At 43.8% G+C, this 24,968-nt stretch overlaps 1 protein-coding gene across 1 annotated transcript in view; it reads left to right on the forward strand.

Annotated features, from left to right (window-relative positions):
- Positions 1-6,570: 6,570 nt before the first annotated feature.
- LOC126229566 (vacuolar protein sorting-associated protein 8 homolog) overlaps positions 6,571-24,968 on the forward strand; it is a 205,510-nt gene continuing 187,112 nt past the window's right edge. Inside the window, exons 1-4 of the mRNA XM_049942334.1 lie at positions 6,571-6,828; positions 6,912-7,043; positions 9,860-10,045; positions 20,685-20,978. Of these exons, the coding sequence (XP_049798291.1) occupies positions 6,754-6,828; positions 6,912-7,043; positions 9,860-10,045; positions 20,685-20,978 (687 nt within the window). The 5' untranslated portion in view covers positions 6,571-6,753. The remainder of the gene's footprint in view (positions 6,829-6,911; positions 7,044-9,859; positions 10,046-20,684; positions 20,979-24,968) is intronic.

Below are 24,968 nucleotides of genomic sequence, written 5' to 3' on the forward strand. Positions count from 1 at the left end.
GTGGTCCAACTAAAACATTCATATTTCTTTACGTACTACACGAATATGTAATAAAAATGGGGGCTCCTATTTAAAAAAAAAAAAAACGTGGTTGATATCCGTTTGACCTATGGCAGCGCCATCTAATGAGCCAACCATAGCGCCATCTGGTTTCCCCCTTCAAGCTAGACAAGTTTCGTTATTTGTAGTTTTTTCGTTTGACGCCTATTTCATGAGATATTTGGCCCGGTCACGATCAATGGACCACCCTGTGTAAGTGGATCAAAGAGGAATGAGGAATCATTCTAGCGACGAGGTAGGACGCAATTAGGAAAATCTGCTGATTTAAGCGACTTTAACAAAGGTGAAAATATTATTAACCAGAGCCTGTGAACTAGTATCTTAAAAACGGCGTAACTCGTCTAATGTTCACATGCTACTGTAGTGAGCATATACGGAAAGTGGTAGGACGACTGTGAAACGACCGCTGGGCGATAAGTGGTTGGACGTCCACGACTCAACAGAACGTAGGATGGAGGCTTGTCTTCTCTGTAAAGCAGAATAGGTGGCGATCTGTGGCGTATCTGCCAAAAGCGCACAATGCTGGTGCACGCACAAGCGCTTCGGAGCACGCCGTTCATCGTACATTGTTGAACATGGGACTCTGCAGCAGACGACCCCACTTGTTCATATGTTGGCCCAACGATATCGACAATTACGACTGCGGTGGCCAGAGAATCGTCGAGATTAGACCGTGGATCAATGGAAATGTGTCACCTCGTCGGAAGAATCACGTTTTTGCTACGTCAGGTCGATGGTCATCTCCACAACCGCCATCAACCACGCGAATAGCAGTAAGAAATGTGCACCGCACCAATGATGCAGACTGATTGTTCTATGGGAGATATTCTGCTGCGCTCACATGGGACCAAAGACACGCTGACATCTGTGGACCATCTGCACCCTTTCATACTCGATGTCTTCCTCGCTTGCAGTGACATCTTCCAGCAGGATAATTGTCTGTATCTCGAAGCCAGAACCATGCTACAGTGGTTTGAGGAGCATGATAGTGTACTCACGTTTATGTCTCGGCCACGAAATTCGCTTGATGTGAATCCAATGGAACTCATTATGAGTCGCTATCAGGCGCCATCATCACATACACATATCAGTGGCCCACTGTTTAAGGAAATTACATGACTTGCCCGTGGACATCTGGTGTGACAAACATCTACAACACCTGCCAACAAACTGTCGAATCCGGGATTGCTTTCCAAAGATGGTCCAACAAGTTATTAAGCAGATGGTCATAATGTTTTGGCTTGTTGTGTAAGTGCAGATATTGTGATCACTGGTACCTTATATATACCTACTTCATTGTGTTAGTTTTTTTCTCTCTCTCTCTCTGCCTGCGTCTAACAGTACTCCTGGAAAAACATCACATAACTTCATTATAGACTGACCGTTTTGCTTCCATGTGTCCACGCTAGAACACCTTACTTACTGCCCAGGGGGAAATAATTATGAATGGTTTGTTCTTGGATCTTGTCTGCAAATACCTCCGATGACCTGCTCTTGCCACATGCACTTGGAGATACTAACCAACGTAAAAGTGTTACTCCTAATAGCTATAATTATTAGTAAATACTGATGTAATGTTGTCCAGTACACTATCTTCAGTCACCAATAAAATATCTGCTCTTATACACCTAACATCCTATATTTTGTACAGATTAAAAAATCCCATAAAATGTCCACAATTATTTTGTTAGTTTTTTCTGCATGTTCTGTTGTGGAAACTATGTTCATATTAGCGAGAATTTAGTGTTTCAGTTCGCTTAGTCTCTTGCATGAAAAACGGCTCTGAGGACTATGGGACTTAGCATCTGAGGTCATCAGTCCCCTAGACTTAGAACTATTCAAACCTAATTAACCTAAGGATAGCACACACATCCATGCCTGAGGCAGGATTCGAACCTGTGACCGTAGCAACAGTGCGGTTCCGATCTGAAGCACGGAGAACCACTCGGCCACAATGGCCAGCTCTCTTGCACGATCTCCCACTCGCACTTAAAGAGCTTGTGATTTAAATCGTGCATCTGGTGTTGAGACTCAAAAATGTGTTGGTGAGTCTCTAATGCCTGTCCTGTGGAGGTGACTGGGGCAATTTAGTTGATGGAAACAGACCTTATTATTGAGCATTTGCTGTATATATGGATCTTTTGAGGCTGCAGGTTATAGTACTGATGGCCTTTTTGTTCCAATCCGCTCTTCTCTCCATATGTTGTATGTCTCGACTTTGTGTACATGGGTGTAGTAACATGCACTGAATTTGGAGATGAGAGGCTGCTTGTGGACTGCGGTGTTCTCCACATACTCTGTTTCCTGGATGCCTTGGTATGACAAAATCCAGAGAAAATTCATTGATGTACCAAACCCTTCCAGATCACCTTCCTTCTGCATGATATTTTTGAAATGAACATTGATTTGCCTCCATATTTCTGGGGTGTTGAGAGCCAATAGTACTCTTAACAAGCCAGATATGATAAGATCCTGTTCTTCCAAGCGGCTTGATTACCTGGAAAGATTTCGTGATGGCCACTGCCTCTGCAATGCATTCTCAGAGAGGCAGTATGGTCGTTCTGCTTGGACATTATGAGACAAAGACACTATCTACATGTAGATGAACAATTATTTTTATCTGTCAATTAATATTTTAACAGCATCTGGCAACTGCAGTTTCTTGGTTATCTTGAATATGTTGTTTCGTTTGACTTTTCACTTTTGAGGATCAGTTGTACAATGTGCCTTAAAAAGAAACGGTAATTTCTGTTTCTTGGAAAGAATTTTATTCACTCATCCACATCAACGTATCTGCTTCAAAATACTCCCCATTATATATTACATTCTTATGCTATCGTTTTCTCCAGTCTCCGGAACTCTATCTTTGGTATTGCTTGTAGCTCTCCCAGCAATGCGGTTTTAATCTCATGTATGCTTGTAAGACGAGAACCCTTTAAAGTTTTCTTTCTTTTTTTCTTGAACATAAAAAAGTCACGTGGAGTCATGTCTGGCAAATGCACTGAAGTGACAAATGTCATGGGATACCTTCTAATATTGTGTCATACCTCCTTTTAACCCAACATAGTGCAGTAACTCGAAGTGAATTGAGGATGCTGTCTCTATAGCCATCCATAATTGTAAAAATCTTCCTGGTGCAAGACTTTATGTATGAACTGAGCGCTCTATTATGTCCCATAAATGTTCAACTGGATTCATGTTGAGCTATCTTGATAGCCATATCATTCTTCAGAACTGTCCAGATTGTTCTTGAAACCAATCATTAACAATTGTGACCTGATGACACAGTGTATTGTCATCCATAAAAATTCCATCATTGTTTGAGAAACTGCAATCCACGAATAGCTGCAAACAGTCTCCAAGTAGCCAAACAAGAACCACAATAGGAGAGTGATTTGCAGCGATCAAAGCGAGGTTATCAGGAGAAAGTGTATTGCCTGCTTGCTTGGCTGGGATAACGCTGACATCGACGCCAGTGTCGACGAGAAAGCACATGCCCGATGACAAGTCCATGACGCAGAGGCGTCGTGCCGCTGGAGCAAGTGGTGTGGCGTCAGAAGGTAGGTGCCATGGACGATCATGGCAGGACATTTTGCCTAAATGTGCTCACCAGAATTGTTTGGGTACGCACAAGGTGCGTGGCAGTTGCGAGAAGCGTCCTCACAGGTTGCACGGTACCAGCATAGCAGATAAGCTTGGAGGTGAGGCGGTGTGGAGTGAGCAGAGGATCCAGCTGACTGCGTTGTAGCCCAAGACCACTTGAGCTGCTGTTTGGGTGAGGTCGGCTGCTGCCGGGAGGTTGCAGGCAGTACCCCCCTGTAGGTTGCCAGGAGGCAGCTCCTGGCAGGTCACATAGCTGCTGAGATGTGTGCAGTGGCACCTACTGGCAGAGCACGAAACCAAAGGTGCAGGCTTACCAACTGAAGGTGAAGGTGATGTCGTCCGTGACAGGCAGTGTTGGTGACGAATGATTGCGTAGGCCCGGTTGGTCATGTGTAAATGAACCTCAAGAGGGTCAGTTACGTGAGACAGTAGGTGAAGTTGTAAGTCTGACAGAAACTTGACCAGCCATGAGGTCCACAGCATGGTGTCTGGTAGTGCTTGGTTATCAATTAATGGTTGAAGGCGCCGCCAAAGTTGCGAGGTGTGTGGACATCGAGGTGCTCAGCATGGGTGATGTGGTGGATAGCCTCTGCTGGAACACAAGAAAGGCTTTCGATGAGCAATGTTTTTTCCATTAAACACTTGGGCAAGGCAGGCAGTGAGAGGAGCAGATCACTGATGAGGTCTGGATGAGTATGGAGGTGGCTCACCAGGTAGACGAAAAGTGCATCATCGTCCGAAATCCCTTGGATATTCAGTACATGGTCAACCAATGCGAACCAAGTCTTGGGGTTGTCCTTTTACAACGCAGGCAGCTCAGGAAACCTGCTGGGTAACGCATGTTGATGCAGCACTGGGACGTAAAGATCTGTGTGAGCAGTGTAGGAAGCCCCTGACACCGGGAGTACAGTAGCAGTGGACGATGAGTTGCTCGAGGTCTGCATGGGGAGGGGGTGGCCGCAAGCTGCACACAATGTGAAGTGAGCCGGTGCAACTAACAGCACGATGTCTCCTAACTGCTGGTCTGGAGGCGTACTCAGGGTGGGAGTAACAGCGGGTGGAAGGCGGTTGCGATGCAGCCAAGGGGGGCTGATCTGGTAACTGGCGTGGAAGAAATGGCCGGTGCCATTACGAGACTAGTCGGAAGGCGATCGTTTTGTGACGACAGAGTGATGGTCACAAAAATCGGTGTGGTTGTGGCGAGCAGAGTCACCGAGATGGCGTGTAGAGGGGGGAAGGGGGGGGGGGTGCAATGCCTCCCGGTCGTGCATGTATATAAATAAATAAGAATATGCGACCCCAGCACATGAACATTCGAAATACAGTTCTCGAATGTTGGAACGTTGTTGGCACATCAGACCAAACCAAAGGTGACTGCTTAGCTGAGGGAGGAAACACAACATTCTTCACATGATCATCGTTCACAATATCACTAAGCAGCATGCACTGTCCGTGTAGCAGCTGTTGCTGTGTAGTAGCATTTGACGGTGGCTATGTTGGGCCGGTTATGGTCAAGTGGTCGCCGGCATAGCTGGGGGCCAGGTAATTGTTCACTTTTAACTAAACGTAAATTAGGCACACTAGTATAAACGCAAGCACAGTTAATAGGGTGCAAGTCACTGGCGCAAAACGACACTGGTAGATCCATTGTTCTGAAGACAATGTGGACCGGCACACAAAGCCCGTTAAAGATGAAAAGAAGCACAAAGTAATTCACGAACACATGATGACGATGTCAGGGTCACCACTGTGGATATTACGAGTCGTAGATCGGTAATAACACACTTTTGCAGTCAAATGCATATTTATTTAAACCCTGAACAAGGTGAATCCAATGTGGCCGTACAAACACAGCGCGCAAAAATACATAGACAGAAGTAGAGTCAAAGATCATCGGTTCCAAAGACATGGCGCTTCTCGCAAGAGGCGCCACGAGTCCGATGTTACTGTTATTATTGTTTGCAAGGTCATTAATGTACAACATGAACAGCAAGGGTCACAAAACAATTCCCTGGGGCACACCTAAAATTACTTCCACATCTGCTGATGACTCTCCAACCAAGATAACATGCTGTCCCCTCCCTACCAAACAATCACCAGTCCAGTCACTTGATACTTCAAACTTTTAACAATAAGCTTAAATGTGGCACTCTAAGTCAAATGCTTTTCGGAAATCAAGAAATACTGCATCTACCTGACTGCCTTGAACCAAAGCTTTCAGTGTGTCGCTTGAGAAAAGTGCGAGTTTGGTTTCATGTGATCGACGTTTTCGGAATCCATGCTGGTTGGCACTGAGCAGGTCATTCCGTTCAAGGTACCTCATTACAGTTGAGCGCAGAAAATGTTCCAAGATTCTACAACAAATTGATGTTAAGGATACTGACATGTCACGGATACTTAGTGGATCACTTCTACTACCTTTCTTGTAGACTGGTGTGACCAGTGCTTTTTATCCAAGAGCTGAATACAGTTTTTTGTTCAAAAAGATCTACAATGGATTATGGTTAGAAGAGGGTCTAACTCAGCCGCAAATTCAGTATTGAATCTGACAGGGATTCCATCGGGCACTGGAGCTTTGTTCAATTTTAGCGGTTTCAGTTATTTCTCAACACCACTGACACTACTTATTTCATTCATGTTTTCAGTAGTATGAGGATTAAAGTGGGGCAATTCTCCGAAGTTTTTCTTTGTAAAGGAATATTTGAAACTGAGTTAAACATTTCAGTTTTTCTGTTGCTATCCTCAACTTCAGTTCCTGTCTCATTCGCCCTACAAATAGTACGTGATGTCTCTAAAGTTTTTTGTAGTGTTTTTGGAGATGGCATCACTGATGATTTGTCAACTGTTCGTTGACCCAAGTTCTCAGAACTAAAGATACGGCATTGCAAAAGTTGTTGACAGGTGAAGTGCTTTGAGCGTACTGTAGAGTGTTATGCGATAGTGTACGTGAGAGGCGTCGGGGTAGTTTCAAATTACAGGATGGCGTAGTGGAGTTTAATTGAGCATTTACTTATTATTGCAAATTATATAGTTTAACACAATTTTTCATGTGTTGCTGCTTGTTTTTCTGTGCAAAATTTGAGGTTAGCGATGGCCGAAGTCGGCTCTTTAGGAGATCTGTCAGATCATTCATGCGTGGGATCAGTCAATCTTGATATAGAGGAGGTAAACGCTTGTGCTGTTGTTATGTGAAACATTTTCCCTGGCTTTAAAGGAAAAAAAGTCTGCTTTATTGTTTACTATTTCAGCTGGATGATGACGAGTACAATATCCCGCCAGTAGAACATACGCCAACATTAGAGAGCATCTTGAATGATTTGGATGACAGGACATCAGCCAGCGAAGATGAATTGTCGAATTCACTGTTGCCGCCAGCGGAGGTAAGGTAGCACCTTCTCTCTCCTGCGGCGTTAACATTGCAAGCAGCTGATCTACCATGAATTTGATACGTCAGACAAGTTGTGGTCACAGCTCAGACCTTGTAAAATACGTTTAAGGACATACAGTGTGTAACACACCCGAAAACTGTCGACGCTTTCAACAATGTGATTAAATAATTGTATTCAACTACTGTAATCTAGTCTCCTTTGCGCGTATGTGATGCTTCTGCGTTAGCTATGGAGAGAAGAGCTGTTACATACCTGTGGACACTTCTGAATTGGGAAGTGTAACTTGATCCTCCAAAAGCCCAGTAGCCGTTGCAATTCGTAGTTTCAGCAGCCATTCATATCTGAAATTTAATGTCCAATTGCTTTGTTAGTTACTTTCGTATTCCATCAATCATTATTGAATTATCGTCTTATGACACATGATGATATACCTACAGAAAAAGTCGTTTTCCAAGTGAATATATGATTACACATGGCATGTTTTTTATCTGCATCATGTGTAAAATTTCCCAAAGTGGAAAAAAGTTCATGCGCGCGCGCGCGCGCACACACACACACACACACACACACACACACACACACACACACACACTGCTTGTGTAAAAATTTGTAATAAGAATAGTATCACTTGAAATTATTTCAGTTTTTAGTTGTCTTTGAATACCATTATTTCATTAGAAATGGCTGAATTTATTTATGACTCTATAATTCGTCATTTTGTCTGCCAGTTGTAGATTGTTAGGAATAAAAGAAATCTGTTTCACTTCCATATTCAGGGGCCCTATTTATGAGCTCCATAGTTCCTCCAAATCATTATAGACAAACACTGTGATGCTTCTTTGTGATGGGCAGTGGTTGACATATTCACCTTTCCTTATAGGCTAAATTACTAAGACTTTGAAACAAAATTTTATTATTATTTGTTTGATTATTTTCATTCTGACATTTTATAGTTTCATCTTGTACTTCTGTTTTTTCTTTTAGTAAGTTCAGTGTTTGGCATGAATTAATCTTATACAGAAGTCCAACTGAATAAATATTAAATTAATAAAATATCATACATGTGTTTCAAATTGTGGTTGATTGCTAATCTACCCATAAGAGCACCAACTTAATGAGGTGGCAGATGCAACACGAAAGAGTTGTTGGTATATGTCCTAGATAAGACAGTTGACTATGTGGAATTTAAGGAAATCTAGAACCAAGTAAAGCTGTGAGGACCGGGCGTGAGTCGTGCCTCGGTAGCTCAGATGGTAGAGCACTTGCCCGCAAAAGGCAAAGGTCCCGAGTTCGAGTCTCGGTCGGGCACACAGTTTTAATCTGCCAGGAAGTTTCATATCAGCGCACTCTCTGCTGCAGAGTGAAAATCTCATTCTGGAAATCTAGAACCAGTTTGCAAACCTGGTAAAATTAAGGCTCTTAAAGTAGAATCCACGTACAGAAGATTCGTTCATGTGGTTCCCATGAAATAAAATACATAAATTATAATTGTAGTACTGTATAAAGTTAAATTAACCATTGTCATAATTCTAGATCTTGGGTTTGTGTATGCTATATTTTCACAAACAGTAATGTTTAGTTGTAGGTGTTGTATTTATCCTGTACTAAGAATGCGCTGGAACATTCAGGATTGAATAAAAGCAATATTATGGGGAGGACAGATTGCTACTCACCGTTTAGAGGAGATGCTGACTTAGACAGGCACAAGAGAATGACTTCTCTACATTTGAGCTTTAGGCCACAAGGCCTCCGAAGTAGAAAACACATTCACACAAGCACAACTCACTCACATACAGCAACTGTGTATATGGCAGTCTTTCTGTTGTGCATGTCTGCAACTCAGCATCTCCTCTATTTGGTCAGTAGCAGTCTATCCTTCCTGTAATATTGTCTTTATCAAGAATGCATGTAGATAACTGGGAAATACGGAAGCGTCCGATCCCGCCCGTCTGCTTTGACCCATGGCGTCACAAATATGGCGGAAACAAAAACAAACACACACACTTTCCACAAGAAGCCTATTGACACTAACGGGACAAGCGCGGGAAATTGGGTGTTTTGAGTGGGGGGGGCAAACTAAATGTAAACAAATTTAGACACCTTGCGTAGCTACAACGTGTAAGTGAAGACACCCATGCATGAATACCCACCCACCTCCCCAAGGGTCGTAACCCCTGCAACCCATAGAAGATAAAGATGCTTCAGTAGCTGATTAGTGTTTTTTGTCCTTTTAAAAAAAAAAATCTCACGGGATAGAACAAACGGATCAGAAAGATAAATATAATAAACTAAAACAGAAATTGGAGGAAACAGATAATTAAAATAAGTAATAAGTGTTTTTAAATTAAAAAAAAAAAAAAATCTCACGAGATAGAACGAACAGATCAGAAAAGTAAATATCAGAAAAGTAAATAAAATAAGATAAAACAGAACTGGAGACAGCCACACTCAAACCAAACTCCGCGCCGTCATGACGTCACACACGACAACACCCTTACGTCACGGGTCAAAGCTGACGCGTGGGATCGGACGCTTCTGTCGACCCGATAACTGGGCACTAGGTACAGGAAGTGACTATACAGAAGAACTGCATGTTTGTCAGTAATGGGAGAAGATAGGCATTGATCCTTTGTTTTTAAAATCTACAGTTGTTTGCAGAATTAGTCTCTGTAATATATATATCTCTTCCTGTTTGTAAATAGTCTCTCTTTTTTTGCATCTTCAGTGTAGGCCTTCATATATTTGCTGAAAATTGTTCATCAAGAATTATTACAGTATAGTATTTTACTTTTATCTTTCTTTTGTAGGGGACGTTTGAAGGCAGTGAGACTTTGTCCTTGGGTAGTGTGGGCAGTGTAAGCCGCAGTTCGTCAGAACGCCGACAGACGAAAACAAACGCTTGGAGTGGAACTGCGCCAAATACACAGAGAACAGGTTCCATATTGCGGCATGTGATATTGAAGGGAATATCCACTCAGCTTGTTTCTGCCTGTGTATGTGTGTTTCTGTAATATATCTACTGATTAACTTTTAGTTCTTATGCTTATGAATTTATGGAAAAACTTATCAGTAAATATTTTTCTTGATTTCAGAAAGAAATCTTTTTACATCAGAGAAACTAGCCATTATCATTTTATTATTGCTTTGTATGTTTCACACAATCATAAGTTTCAGCTTTTGAAATTGAGGAAAGTTGATTTTCTTTAAATACAAACATTTTAGGTTAGACTTTACTGTGACTGTTATTGACATTAAATGAAACAACAAGTTTACTGTTACCATTCACTTTTTATTTACTGGTAACAGTAAACTTGTTGTTTCATTTAATGTTTATTTATTTATTTATTTATTTATTTATTTTTCTCCTGATAACTTCTCAAATTCAGAGTCCATCTATCCCTCCTTTCAATCTATCTTATATCTACTTCCCCTTCAGCTGATGAATCTATAGAAAGACTAGGGACATATGTGCCATTGCGCCCTCTGTTTCCCTCTGTGGTAGCCTTTTAATTGGCCAAATACAGAGATCCATTCCTTTTTCGAAAAATATTTTGTTGTGCATGTGCTTTGTGCAATTTGATTGCTTTTTTTATTATTACCTTTTTTCTCCATCCAGTCTCACCTTAAGTCATTGCTTATTCTAATTCTACTCATTCAGAAAAGTTGCTTTTATCTTGGCAGACATATTGTCCCACGTACTCGACCTGAAATCCTGTTACTGTGTATCCCTCCTAATGGATTTACCATTTATGGATACCATCCTTCCTTTCACAAAAAGCATCACCCTTTTCAGTTCAATTAGTCTTAACACTCACAACTTTAGTCCCATGTAACCACACTGTCTTAGAACAGATTTTACTGAAATGCTTCTCCTGCTTTTGCAAAATCATTTCAGTTTTTAACAGAATTTTCCAATCTCCACTCTACTGCCCAAAAACATTCTCCAGGCTCCAAGTACTGTTATTAACATGTTTTTCAGAAACCTAATACTGACAGAAGGCTCCATCCTCTTGTAAAGCCTCATAATTAGCCCCAAATCCAGGTTCATTTATGCTGAACTTGACAATTACACCTTCTGCTTAACTCATTCCTCTCAGTGGACGCATTTCACTAAAATACACTGTCAACCTTGTCTTAAACTTCCAACTGCAATCCAGCCCTTTTCACCAGCTGTCAATCTCCACGGAGTACCTCATATCCAAATGTCATCACCTTACATTCCTAAATCCCATCCCAGTAACCCCTATATCATAACTCTCATAACCTTAAAATCAATCCGACTTTAATATTCCTCCAAAAATGTGCGCCAGTGCACCACAAATATTGTCAGCAAATGCAGTGACAGCTTGTCCATCGGTATTCAGGCATCTCCACTGACAAACATCACTGTTGTATTTGAGAAATGCAGCCTTACCTGTAACTGTTCCTGAAAACTTTAGGTCACCTGGATCTGTCTCTCTCCACGCATTTGCAATCTCTTTAAGTGCACCTGCCACCAGAGTTCCATAAACCCAACTATACTAGTATCCCTATTGGTCACCCCATCACAGCTGGTTACAATGCTCCAGAAGAAAGATTGTCTGTGTTTGTTGACAGACGTCTCCATCAAATTGTATGCATTCTCCCTTGCTGCACTGAAGATACCAATCACTTCCTCCACATCTGTCCTCTATTTCTGCCCCATTACTAACATCTAGCTCATCATTGTGTACCTTGCTATGCTTCTGAACACCACCTACATCGATATGGTAACAGGTCTCTTAATTGCTTCGATGTCATCCTTCAATCCGACCTCGCACAGATCCCAAACACTCAAGCAGTACTCAAGAACAGGTTGCACCAACATCCTATGTGCAGTCTCCTTTACAGGTGAACCACTCCTCCTTAAAATTCTCCCATTAAACTAAAGTCAACTATTCGCCTTCCCTACCACAGTTCTCACATGCAAATTCCATCTCGTATCGCTTTGCTGCATTATGCCCATATATTTGACCGATGTGACTGTGTCAAGCAGGGCAGTAGTAATACTGTATCCAAACATTACAGGTTTGATCTTCCTACTCACCCACATCAACTTCCATTTTTCCACATTCAGGGCTAGCCGCCATTCATCACACCCAGAGGAAATTTTGTCTAAATCATCTTGTATCTTCCTGCAGTCACTCAACTATGACACCTTACCATACACCACAGCATCATCAGCAAAAAAAACTGCAGTTTGCTGCCCACCCTGTCCCCAAATCATTTGTGTGTATAGAGAGCAGCAGCAGTCCTATCACACTTCCCTGGTTCACTCCTGACAATTCCCATGTCTCTGATGAACGCTCACCATCAAGAACAACATGCTGGATTCTATTATGTAAGAAGTTGTCAAGCCACTGACCTATCTATGAACTTATTCCATATTCTCATACCTTCATTAACAGGCTGCAATGCGACACCATGTGAAATGCTTTCTGGAAATCTAAACATCCATAGTTCACACTATATCATGTGTGAAAAGGGCAAGCTGAGTTTAGCACGAGCAATGCTGTCTAAAACCATGCTGATTTGTGGCCATAAGCTTCTCAGTCTCAAGAAAGTTTATTCTATTCAAACAGAATATGTTCAAGGATCCTGCAGCAAATAGAAGTTAAGGAAATTGGTATGTAAATTTGCGGGTCTGTTCTTTTGCTCTTATATACTGGAGTCTCGTGCACTTTTTTCCAATTACTTGGGACTTTGCACTGGGTGAGAGGTTAGTGATAGATGCAAGCTAGGTAAGGGGCCAGTGCTGTAGAGTACTCTTCATAAAATTGAACTGGGATTCCATCCAGACCTGGTGATATATTTGCTTTCAGATCTTTCAGTTGTCTCTCTATGCCAGGGATGCTTGTTACTGTACTATGTCATTCAGATGGGAGTTTGTCTGGTAGTCAAGTGATGGTATGTTTGTATGATTCTACTGCGTGAAAGATTTCTTGAACATGAAATTTAAAACTTCGGCTTTCATTTTGCTATCTTTAACTGCCACACCAGACTGGTCAGCGAGGTCTGAATAGAACTTTAGACCCACTTAGCAATTTTACATAAGACCAAAGTCCCCTACCCCCCCCCCCCCCCCCCCAGGGGCCCACAGTCCTTTAGTGGGTCCATGTGTGGCGCACACGGGGCCCCGAGCTATTGCAGTCTCCTTTCCTTTCCAGGCTGCATTACCATCCCTGTTCCTCTCCCTCCCTATCCTTACTCTTTTTGTCCCTGCCCCCTCTTTTCCCTCTTCGTGGACTTCTTTGTCAGCCTGGCTATCCTCCTGGCTTTGTTTTGGTCTGTGCTATTGTTTAGTTTGCTGTTTCCATCTCCTTTTTGGCGTTTTTGGTCCTCTTGGGGTTTGGCCTCCATTGCCAAAATTTTCCGTTCAGTGTGAGCCATTTGGGGATGAACTCCCTACCTAGCTTCCATAGCAGACGTGACGCTCCTTCTCCTGATCCTTTGGCCTTCCCTTCCCTGGCCACCCCCTGGGAGGAGGATCAAGCTCACCGGCTTGGGTTGAAACCTTTCCCTTGGTACCTGGTTTGCACCAGGACGGATGGCAGAAGTTTTGCCATGACCAAGCCTTTGTTTTTCATGGAGACAATTGAAGATAAGTACGGCAAAGTGGAATCCATGAGTAAAATGCGGTCCAGTGCTTTGCTCATAGACATCTGCTGCCCAATCTGACACCCTGCGTGCTTGTGATCATCTCGGTGGCATCCCAGTCTCTGTCACACCCCACCAATCTTTGAACTCAGTGCAGGGCATTATTTTCCACCAACATCTTCTCCAAACTGACGAGGAGCTCCGTGCTAGCGGCGAGCGGTTCGTTTTATCCGCTGTGTGCAGCGAGGCCTTCCAAACAGTCACACTGCTACGGGCGCCTTTATCCCCTCCATCGAGGGGGATGTCCTCCCAGGGAAAGTCAAGGTAATGGTGTATTGCTGTGATGTAAAACCTTATATTCCACCACCGATGAGATGTTTTAAATGCTTGTCTTCCCGCTGCTCCACTGATCCCCTCTGCGGTGACTGTGGGCGCCCCCTCCATGAGGGGAGTGGCTGTGCTCCCGCACCAGTGTGTGTAAATTGTCATGGACAGCATTCTCCACACTCGCCTGTATGCCCGGTGTTTGTAAAAGAAAGGAGGATTCAAGAGTACAATACCTTAGATTGGCTCACCTACACTGAGGCTTGTCAAAAGTATTACCGGCTCCATCCCGTGTCTGTCTTCTACTTTTGCTTCCGTTACATCCATTCCCCCTCCTACCCCATCCTCTTCCCAGCCCCATCCCATTCACCCCATGCCTTCAGTCTCCTCCTCCCCCTGCCCCTCCCTGTCAGTACCCATACCCACCCCTTCGGGTGCTGCTCCCCCTCCCCCACCGGAGAAGTGTTCCTCTCCTTCGGTGGCCACCGGTACTGAAGCTCCCTCCCAGGACTCCTCTTCCCAGCACCCCCCTGAAAGGCAATCTACGGCTCCACATCGGCAGCACGATCCATGGCTGGTGGGCGCCAAGATTGCCTGGTGAAATTCCGTGCCCACTCTCACTGAAGTCTGCCCTTCTCTTCCTTCCCAAGAGAAGAAGCAGAAATGCAAGAACAAGGGCAAGGCCCCTCCAGTACCCCCTGAGGTGCAGCCTTCCCCCTCCTCCATTCAATGAACCAAGAGTCTGACCCCACCTAAATGGATATTACCCCATCCTTATCGGTGACTGATGGTGACTCAGCGGCGTGACCGACTCCGGTCCCTTCGTTTTCCCTTTGGACACCGCCTTGAGAATCCTCCAGTAGAATTGTAATGGGTATTTGCATCACCTTCCAGAGTTGCAGCCCCTTCTTTCCTTCTACTCTGTCACTTGTATTGCGCTCCAGGAGACCCATTTTTTCAATTATTACTCACCCGCCCTTCGTGGGTTCCACACTTTGTCGGGACTGAATTGGCCCTTTACAGGCTTCTGGTGGTGTTTGCACCTTGGTCTGCAAGGACATTGTTAGTAAATGGGTTCCCCTCCATACCACTTTGGAAGCCATTGCTGTCAGGGTCCATCTGCCCACTCCAATCACGATCTGTAATCTCTACCTCCCACCTGACAGGCCTCCCACATCCCATGCTCTCACTACCCTTCTCCAACAACTCCCTTCTCCCTTCCTACTATTAGGGGGCTTTAATGCCCACAACCCTCTTTGGGGTAATCATATGACTACTGCCCTGAGCAGGACAGTTGAAGCTGTTCTGGCAGGGCTTGACCTCTGTTTGTTAAACACAGGCGCTCCAACACACTTTAGTGTGGCGCACGGCACTTTCTCTACCATTGACCTCTCCATCAGAAGTCCTGGCCTTCTTCCCTCCAGTCAGCGGGGAGTCCACGATGACTTAGGTGACAGCGACCATTATCCTATTGTTTTGACCTGACCTTCCTTCATTCTCTCTCGCTTTGTCACCCTCTCAGGTGGGCCATATCTAAGGCTGATTGGGGTGCCTTCTTCTCTGCTCCCATCCCCCCCCCCCCCTCCGTATTGCCACACGACAGTGTTGATGAATCTACTCAGACTTTGACTGCTGCCATCCTATCAGCAGCGGTTTCAGCAGTCCCTTCTTCCTCAGGTTCCCCATGCTGGAAGATGGTCCCTTGGTGGACTCCGGAAATTGCTGCAGCCATAAAAGACCGCCGCCGTGCTCTTCAACACTTCAAGCGGCACCCTTCTACTGCTCTTCTGCTGGTCTTTAAACAACTCCGCACCCGGGCCCGCTACTTAATCAAATCTCGGAAACGGATTTGCTGGGAACGATATGTAGCTGCCATAGGACCACACACCCCCTCTTCACAAGTCTGGGCGAAACTCAGGCGAATTTTTGGCCACCGTCCTCCCACCTGGGTTGCAGGAATTTCTGTGCATGGTGTTGTCCTTACCAATCCAGACTTTGTAGCAGAAAATTTCGCTCAAAACTTTGCTCAAGCTTCGGCATCGGCTCAGTATCTGCCCACATTCCTTCTCCTGAATGAGCACTCAAAACGACTGCCTCTGTCTTTTGTTTCTTGCTGCTCGGAGCCCTGTAATGCTCCATTCAGCGAGTGGGAATTTGCCAGTGCCTTTGCCCTTTGTCCTGACACAGCTCCTGGATCGAATCGGATACATAATCAAATGCTCCAACACTTATCGGTGGCTGGCCACCACCGTATACTGACCCTCTTCAGCCGTCTGTGGCGTGAGGGAGTCTTTCCTACCCAGTGGCAGGAAAGCATTGTTGTTCCGGTGTTGAAGCCGCTTCTTCAGTTGGCTAGCTACCATCCAATTAGCCTTACTAACACCCTCTGCAAGCTCCGCGGATGCATGGTGAGTCGGCGGCTGTTTTGGATCCTTGAATCCCGCGACCTTTTGTCATCGACTCAAAGTGGTTTTCACTGTGGCCACTCTACGGTGGATAACTTGGTGCACCTGGAATCTGCTATCCGGTCAGCTTTTGCCCATTGGCAACACCTCCTTGCAGTCTTCTTTGATCTGCATAAAGCCTATAACACCACCTGGCACCACCACATCCTCACCACCCTTCACAAATGGTGTCTTTGTGGCACTCTGCCCATTTTTATCCGTAACTTCCTTTCTTGTCACTCTTTTTGGGTCCACATTGGCTGCTGCTACAAAACTCCCATCGGCAAGAAAATGGGGTTCCACAGAGTTCCGTGTTGAGAGTCCCTCTCTTTCTCGTAGCCATTAATGGTCTGGTATCAGCTGTTGGGCCGGCAGTGTCCCCCTCTTTGTATGCTTACAAGTTTTTTATCTACCTCGCTTCCTCTGTAATGGGTGCTCAATGTCTGTGCAATACCGCCTGGGGTGCAGACCGCTCTGTTCTCCTGAGATTGTATCAAGCATTGATCCAGTCTTGTTTAGACTATGGAAGCCTGTCTATGGTTTGCATCACCTTCGACGCTGCGGATCCTAGACCCCATCCACCACTGTGGGGTCCGACTTGCGACTGGTGCCTTCCAGACTAGCCCCATACTTAGACTACTCGCAGAGGCAGGGATTCCACCACTGCAAGTTTTGCGCCAACAACAACTGATATCTTTTGCGCTCCGCATTCGATGAACCCCAGAGCACCCTAATTATGGTCTCCTTTATCCAGACACGGAGATCATCCTGCCGCAGCAGTGGCAATGATGTGAGTTTACCATGGCTGTCAGCATTCAGTTGCTGTTTTATGAACTCCAGCAATTCCCTTTACCGCCTCTCTTCTCCGCTCACGCACATACCCCTCCTTGGTGCGTCTCTCTGCCAGAGCTCTGTCTTGATCTCTCAATCAATTCAAAGGATTCTGTCCCTCCGATGGCTCTTCACCACCAATTCTGCTGCCTCCTCTGTTCATTCCAGGGTTCAGAAGTGATTTATACTGATGGTTCCATGGTTTCTGGCCGCACTGGTTTTGCTTACACCTCTGCGCGACACAAAGAACTTCGTTCCTTGCCCGATGGCTATAGTGTTTTTATTGCAGCATTGGTAGCCATCTTGCACGCACTGGACCATATCCGCTCCTGCTCAGGACTATCCTTCACTATCTGTAGTGACTTATTGAGCAGTTTGCACGCTATCAGCCAGTGCTTCCCTCGCCACCCGTTGGTCATCGCTATCCAGGGCTCCCTTTCTCTCCTTGCTCAACATGGATGCTTGGTGGTTTTCATTTGGACCCCAGGCCATGTTGGGATTCCTGGCAATGAACTTGCCAATCGACTGGCTAAGTTAGCTACTACCAGGCCATCTCTTGTTATTGGCATTCCGGAAATAGACCTTCGCTCGGCATTATGTCGTCAGGTTCTGGGCCTTTTGGATGCAGTAGGGCACACGCTTTCTTCGCTGAAAAAGCTCAGGGCGATTAAGGATTCTACAACTCCGTGGCGGTCTTCCTTCTGAGCCTCTCGTAAGGCCTTTGTCATCCTATGGCGGCTCCACATTGGCCATACTCGGTTGACTCACGGTTATCTCCTTCGTCATGGGGACCCCCCCTCACTGTCGTGGATCAATGTTGACTATGGCTCACATCTTATTGGACTGCCCCAACTTCGCCACCCTGCGACAGACTTTTAGCTTTCCAGACTCACTACCCCTGGTGTTGGCTGACAATGCCTCAACGGTGGATCTCGTTTTACATTTTATTCGTGATGAGGGTTTTTATCGCTTTATTTAAGGGAGGGACCTTCCACCTTATCGGTGAGTGGAGGGGATGGCAGGCCCTCTTGCTCCCCCCTTCGCCCCAACTGGATTGGCTTCAACTGGGCTTGGTGGTTCCCCCCGGCTCTCTGCCTTCCCATTCCTTTCCTTATAGGGTCTGTTATGTCTTTAGCATCTCTCTTGTCTCCTGTGCTTCTTTCTTCATGCCCCTGTCATTAGTCAGTTTCTTTACTTCATCTCTTCTTGTCCTTTTTCTTCCTTCCCTGTTAATAGTTTATCATTTTATGGATATAGTAGTTCCCTCTTTTAATGTAATATTTTATCGGTTTTAGTTAATATAAGGTCGGAGGGACTGATGACCGCATAGTTTGGTCCCTTCTATAACCAACTAACCAACCACCCAAAATTTCCTAGGGTACTCTGCCCGATCTTTTGATAAGATGTGACGGTGGTAGTTGTTTTATGGTTCGCTCTTAGATCTTTTCATAGACACACGAATCTCTACTAACCTTCGCTTGTCATCATTTGTGCATTCTCTTTTGAGCTGAGAGTGCAACAGCCTCAGCATCCTCTGAATTTCATTATTAAACCATGGTAGTTCTTTTGCATCTTTTATCCACTTACTAGGCACATAACTCTCCAGACCATGATTTACAATCGGCTTAAATGTTGCCCAGAATTCCTATCTTATTGGATGTAAGTGATGCCAATTCACAGTCTAAGTGTGATGCTAATAACTGCTTATCTGCTCTATCTAGCAGAAACATTCTCCTAGCATTCTTGACCGATTTATTAACTTTCGTAATCATAACTGCTGTAATACATCATGATTGCTAATCCCCGTTTCTGAATTGACATTGTTGATAAGGTCCAGCCTGTTTGTAGCTATAAGGTCTAAGGTATTTCCATTACATGTGGGCTGCCATGATAGCTGCTCAAGACAGTTTCCAGAAAACCACCATACTACATTCTCGTGGTTTTCCTGTACTGGAACACTACATTTTCCTGACACATACGACACCAAATACACCACCAATTGCGTGATCATTTAGTCAACCACATTCTGTTGAAACTTCCTGGCAGATTGAAACTGTGTGCCGGACGAAGACTCGAACTCAGGACCTTTGCCTTTCGCGGGCAAGTGCTCTACCATCTGAGCTACGCAAGCAAGACTCACGACCCACCCCCCCCACTGCTTCAATTCTGCCAGTACCTCGTCTCACACCTTCCAAACTTCACAGAAGCTCTTCTGTGAACCTTGCATAGCTGGCACTCCTGGAAGAAACGATACTGTGGAGACATGGTTTAGCCACAGCCTGGGGATGTTTCCACATTCTGTTCATAATTATTTGTATTTTAGAGGTGATATACATTTCAACTAATCCTTCTTAACTGAACATACTACATTCCTGGCCGGCCGGATTGGCAGAGCGATTCTAGGCGCTTCAGTCTGGAACCGCACAACCACTACGATTGCAGGTTCGAATCCTGCTTCGGGCATGGATGTGTGTGATGTCCTTAGGTTAGTAAGATTTAATTAGTTCTAAGTTCTAGGGGACTGATGACCTCAGATGTTAAGTCCCATAGCGCTCAGAGCCATTTGAGCTACGTTCCTGTTTATCTAACTGCTGACATAGTTTCATTATAGCTCTTGTCAGTATCAAATGCACCTACAGTGTCCCCATTGTGACATCTGTGGACCATGAGTTTCTTGGATGTACTAATGTTAGAGCCTTTACAACCAGACAATATCCTTCTTGGCTAATCCAGAATCATATTTCTCTTGCGGCAGTCTCCTCCTGTGACAACAAACAAACATGTCTCCACTGTGAAGCAGCACAACCAATGCTCCCATTCTCATCCAGTCCTTGACAAAGCAATACCTTCACCACATATTCAGCTATCTCTCACTGTGCTTTTAAATGAGGGATATTATACCCTCATTAACTATTTTCAAAGTCATTATTATTTTGATTCCACCCCAGGTCAAATGACAGTTCAGTAGGTACAACATTGGTAACTATGTAAATTATCCTTACTTTCCAAATATGCCTTATGTCGCACTCCACTCAGTCAATTCTCCAGACCATTTTCAATGTTGAAAAATGTAACCTCTTATTAGAATGTAGACTCTGCAGCATTAAGATTTTTTTATGTATGGTAGGTAATGTCAGCACTAAGTTTTTAGGAATTCTGCTAAATAAATATTCTTTCAATTCATAGCTTCTTCAATAAAGATGCATATTCCACTTTGTCATCAATAGTGAATACAGCATCTTGAACCTTTACAGGTGGTTAATGCGAAAGTTAAAAAGAAAGAAATATCAGTTTGGTTTCACCTGAAGTGATTGAGATTATTCATCTTTCATAGCCTTTAATAGAGTTATATTACTAGAATTTCAGTAAGAATCCTTTTATTTTGTAACATCATCACAAGTTTGTATTTTCCCCACAGGAGCGATCAAATGCTGGATTGCCCACAGCCATGGCTGCCACGACAATGATTGCTGTGGGGACATCTCATGGACTGGTGCTCGTCTTCGATGCCTCACAGCGCTTGCGATGGTGTCTTGGTTCAACAGACCAAGAGCAGGGATCTGTTTCCAGCTTAGGATTCAATCATGACTGTTCTCGTCTTCTGGTTGGCTTTGCCCGAGGACTGATCCTCATGTATGACATTCTGAATGGAAAACTTCTTAGAACTATGGCAGATGCACATCCACCGGGGACAGCTGTTTTGCATGTTAAGGTATTTTGGAAAACAGTACTGATAGTTATTCACATACTGTATATGAATCTTTTGTGTAGAAGTTAACATTTAAAATACTAAAGAAATTAAAAAGTTGTGCACAGATATTGTGAGAGTGAGACAGAAGAGGAGCAGCTCTCTCTCTCTCTCTCTCTCTCTCTCTCTCTCTCTCTCTCTCTCTGTCTCTGTGTGTGTGTGTGTGTGTGTGTGTGTGTGTGTGTGTGTGTGTGTGTTCTCTGTATCTGTCTCTTGACTAGGCTTGGTGATTCCTTGTGCTCTAGTTATAGCTTTGGTACCTCCTGATCAAGATTTTATGTACCAACTTTCCCTAACTCCTTCAGCCTCTTTTACTTTTTTATATCTAAATTTTTCTGCCAGTTAATAGACCTAGTCAAAGTTCTGAAAGCAAGTGGTTAAATTATTTGGGAATCTCAATATGAAATTTTGAGGTACTATTTGCCGTAAATGTAGACTGGTGAGGTATGATGACAGGACGTATAAATGCGTAGTAAACAGTTGAGGGCACCTGTCAAGTTCTCCTAGCCACATTTGTTAAGTTGACCTATTGTACGGACAAGTCTTTTGAATGTTCAATTGGAATATGTTACAGTCAAATATCAGAGATGCAGGTATGTCATAACCAATGTATTACACTACTCTAATCTGTGCTTACAGAATGCTGGTCTTGAGGCCCTTCACCGCATATTGGTTTTAGCTGTCTGGCCCCATTCTTTACACATCTAGTTGACATATAACCATCTGCTAATGCAGGGAGGTTATTTATTTGTCATCTCTGACTACTTCCATCCAAAGCTCTCTGTTCTGCCATGCAATCAGACACCCATCTATCAAGGTCATTAGCTAGTGGAATCCGGGCAATAGCTTTGAACATAGCTAGCTATCCATACTCTGTTTTCTTTGAGCAACGAAACTGGAGTTCAGTCCTGCGGACACGCTGTGAAGGACATGCCACATGGCTGCAGACTTTGTATTTCAAGTAGTGCTGTACACAATACCGAATGGATTCTTAAATGCTTGTTGCAAAAGTATTCAGACTCGCTCATGCCACACCATCTGTACACCTGCAATGCAGTAAAGCAGTGCATTGCACCCCAAGTTGCTCTCCCCCACTGGCAAGTGTATGTGCCCACATGGGTTCTAGCCAAGATTTGAGCTTTTGCCTTTCACAGCCAGTACTCTCGTGTGAAGACTGGGTCTCATTCCATTGAGATTTGCCCTGACCATTTCCCCCACAAAAAATTTTATTTCATGTCTCATGTCTGCAAATTTGTGTTAGTGCTGGTGAGCAGCAAGTGATGAGTTAATGACTTTAGTGTGTGTCACCGAGCTCATTTTGGACTGTGTCTAGAGAGTTTATTTTATGGGAAAATCACTGCTGAGGGCACTATTCTTGCCATGCTTCATGACACCAATCTTTTATTTAGTGTTCAACATATTAGCATGTTATATCAGTTGTGTGCATCTTGGTTTCAGAAATCACAAAGAACTATTAATTCTTGAGTTTTTTCATTGCTCCTTGTAGTAGTTTAATTGATTCAGTAAAATGGTTGTTTGTGTTGAACCACTTGTAAACATTATTCATTGTGCCAGTACCTAAATGCCTGTTCTCTCTAATTTTAAGTGATTATTTAATTAAATTAGATAGGGACACTTTCCTACACTGGAAAACTATTCATGTGTTTTAACATTTTGTGTTTTATACCTTTATTAATATTGTAATGAATAAGTCACCTAATGTAGTTCGTAGCTGTCAGCTAGTCAACAGAGGCACTCATGTTTTGGAACCAGTGATGGTTTTGTTTTGTTTATCAATGCTCCATGAGAGTAGACACTGAGAACTTTTTTGCAAATACACACATTGTGCCTAGAGAAGTCTGAAGATGTTTCTTCTTGTATCTAATGTTGCTTTATGTATCATTTAGTAAACGTTGTTAAGAGTTATACAAGCACCATTAATTTGTATGCTGTCACGGCTGATTTACTTGAACACAAGCATAAGTATTTCAGATGCTTATTGCCGTAGCTGCTCCAAAATTGGCAACCCTGACATGAACAGTCTACAGGCAGTCTACAGATACTAGAAGAATAATACAAACTATTGTGACTGACAACAGAATTTTCAATTCCTAAACTCCAAGACTGTAGGTACTGAAGGTCGGACAGTGTTAAGACTTGCTGTGTGATTACTGCCAATCTGGCCTCCCAATCCAGGGCACTAGTTTGTGCAGGTGGGAGATAGTTTTCTTTGTGCAGTAATAACCATGGATTCTATTAAGTTTACTCTAGTGGTCAGTCAGCTTGCCCATCAGTATATGGCTGAAATTGAAGTAATCACAGCACCTCCTGTAGAATATTCATACGATAACTGAAGACATCATTGATTCGCCAAATGTGTGCATCATGAGAGGATCATGAGCATCAAGTGTTAAGACAAGAAGATATTGGAGACAGGAAGCAGTCGTAAGGCACCTGTGTATTAAAGTCGGTGTAGGAACTGTACTCTCTGGTGTAGCTGTCTCCCATCTCAGATTAAAACTGTAGAAGCATCTGACAGCTGTCACAGATTTGGCTGACAGGATTCAGGATGCAGTATGCTGCCATCAGTCAATACTGCAGGGTGCAACAGTGCGTCATCAGCAGTGATGTTAGCAGATTACAATAGTCTGTCAAAGTAGACATTGTCAAATGGGTCAACTGGGTGAACTGGTGGCTCGACACAGTTAAGGCAAGGTTAGAGGTCGTTACCGCAACAGATCAGGCAGTAGTTCCAGAATGAACTACTCAGTTCTCAGTGGCACAGATCATCCAACTACAATATGGTATCATCAGGACTTTGGGGATCAATTGCACAAATTCACTTCAGCTTGCACCTACCCAAACAGCATCAGCAGTCGAACATAGCTGCATTCAATTGCTGAACACACTCTGTGCCCCTATGCTAGTGACCGGAAGACTGGAAAGAAATTCCTTTTGGGTGTGGGCTCCGATTTGTGCATTTTCCCCACAGACTTTTCTGTATAGTTGCTGGTCGCCAACTGTAGAATTCCTTTCTGTCACTAACAACACACCAATAGGTAAGGGACATGTTTAGTTTGACTTGGGGCTGCATCATGTCATCATCTGGAGTTTTATTGTTGTGGGTGTCACAGAGCCTATAATTGGAGCTGACTTCCTGGCTTATCACATCAATTGTCTGGTGCAGCAAATGCGTGGCTTGCGGACACTGTGTCAGGACCTTCTATTGCTGGATTCTAGTGCAATGCAGTGATTCACAGGGCTAAGCTAGTTCTGATGGCAGAAAGCAGGGAAACAGAGTTGCTCGACCAGTATCCATCGGTAACACAACCACCTGATGTGGCAAGAGACATAAGTCACAAAGCTGTACATATTATCAAGACTACCAATAGTCCACCAATTTCATGCCATCTTAGACATTTAGCTTATGATTGCAAAGACAGAGATAAGTCAGTGCTCAGGGAAGGTGTTATTCACCCTTCTTGTAGTCCTTGGTCTTCACCCCTAGATCTTGTACACAAAAAGGGTGCCACGTGGCACCCGTGTGGCGATTACTATGAACTGAATGTTAGGACAATTCCAGATATATGCAGTGTCCCTATTAAGGAACTACAATTATGCTCTCAGTGGTGCAACGGTGTTTAGCATACTGGACTATGAAAAGGCTTGTATGGAAATTCCTGTGGCGAAGGAAGACATTCCGAAGACTGCTATAATAACTTCATTTGGTTGATTCAAAAGTCTTTATATGACATTGGTTTGTGCAAAGCCACTCAGTCATTGCAGTGGTTCATTGACTCTGTGCTGCACAGACTGTCATTCTGATTTTTATACTTGGATGACATTCTCATCTATTTGGCCACAGCAGAGCAACATCAGCAACACCTGGTGGACCTTTTCAAACACTTAGAAGAGCACAGTGTTGTTTTCATCAAATCTCAGATAACCTTTTTT

This window comes from Schistocerca nitens, unplaced genomic scaffold (genome assembly GCF_023898315.1).
Source record: "Schistocerca nitens isolate TAMUIC-IGC-003100 unplaced genomic scaffold, iqSchNite1.1 HiC_scaffold_375, whole genome shotgun sequence".
NCBI lineage: Eukaryota > Metazoa > Arthropoda > Insecta > Orthoptera > Acrididae > Schistocerca > Schistocerca nitens.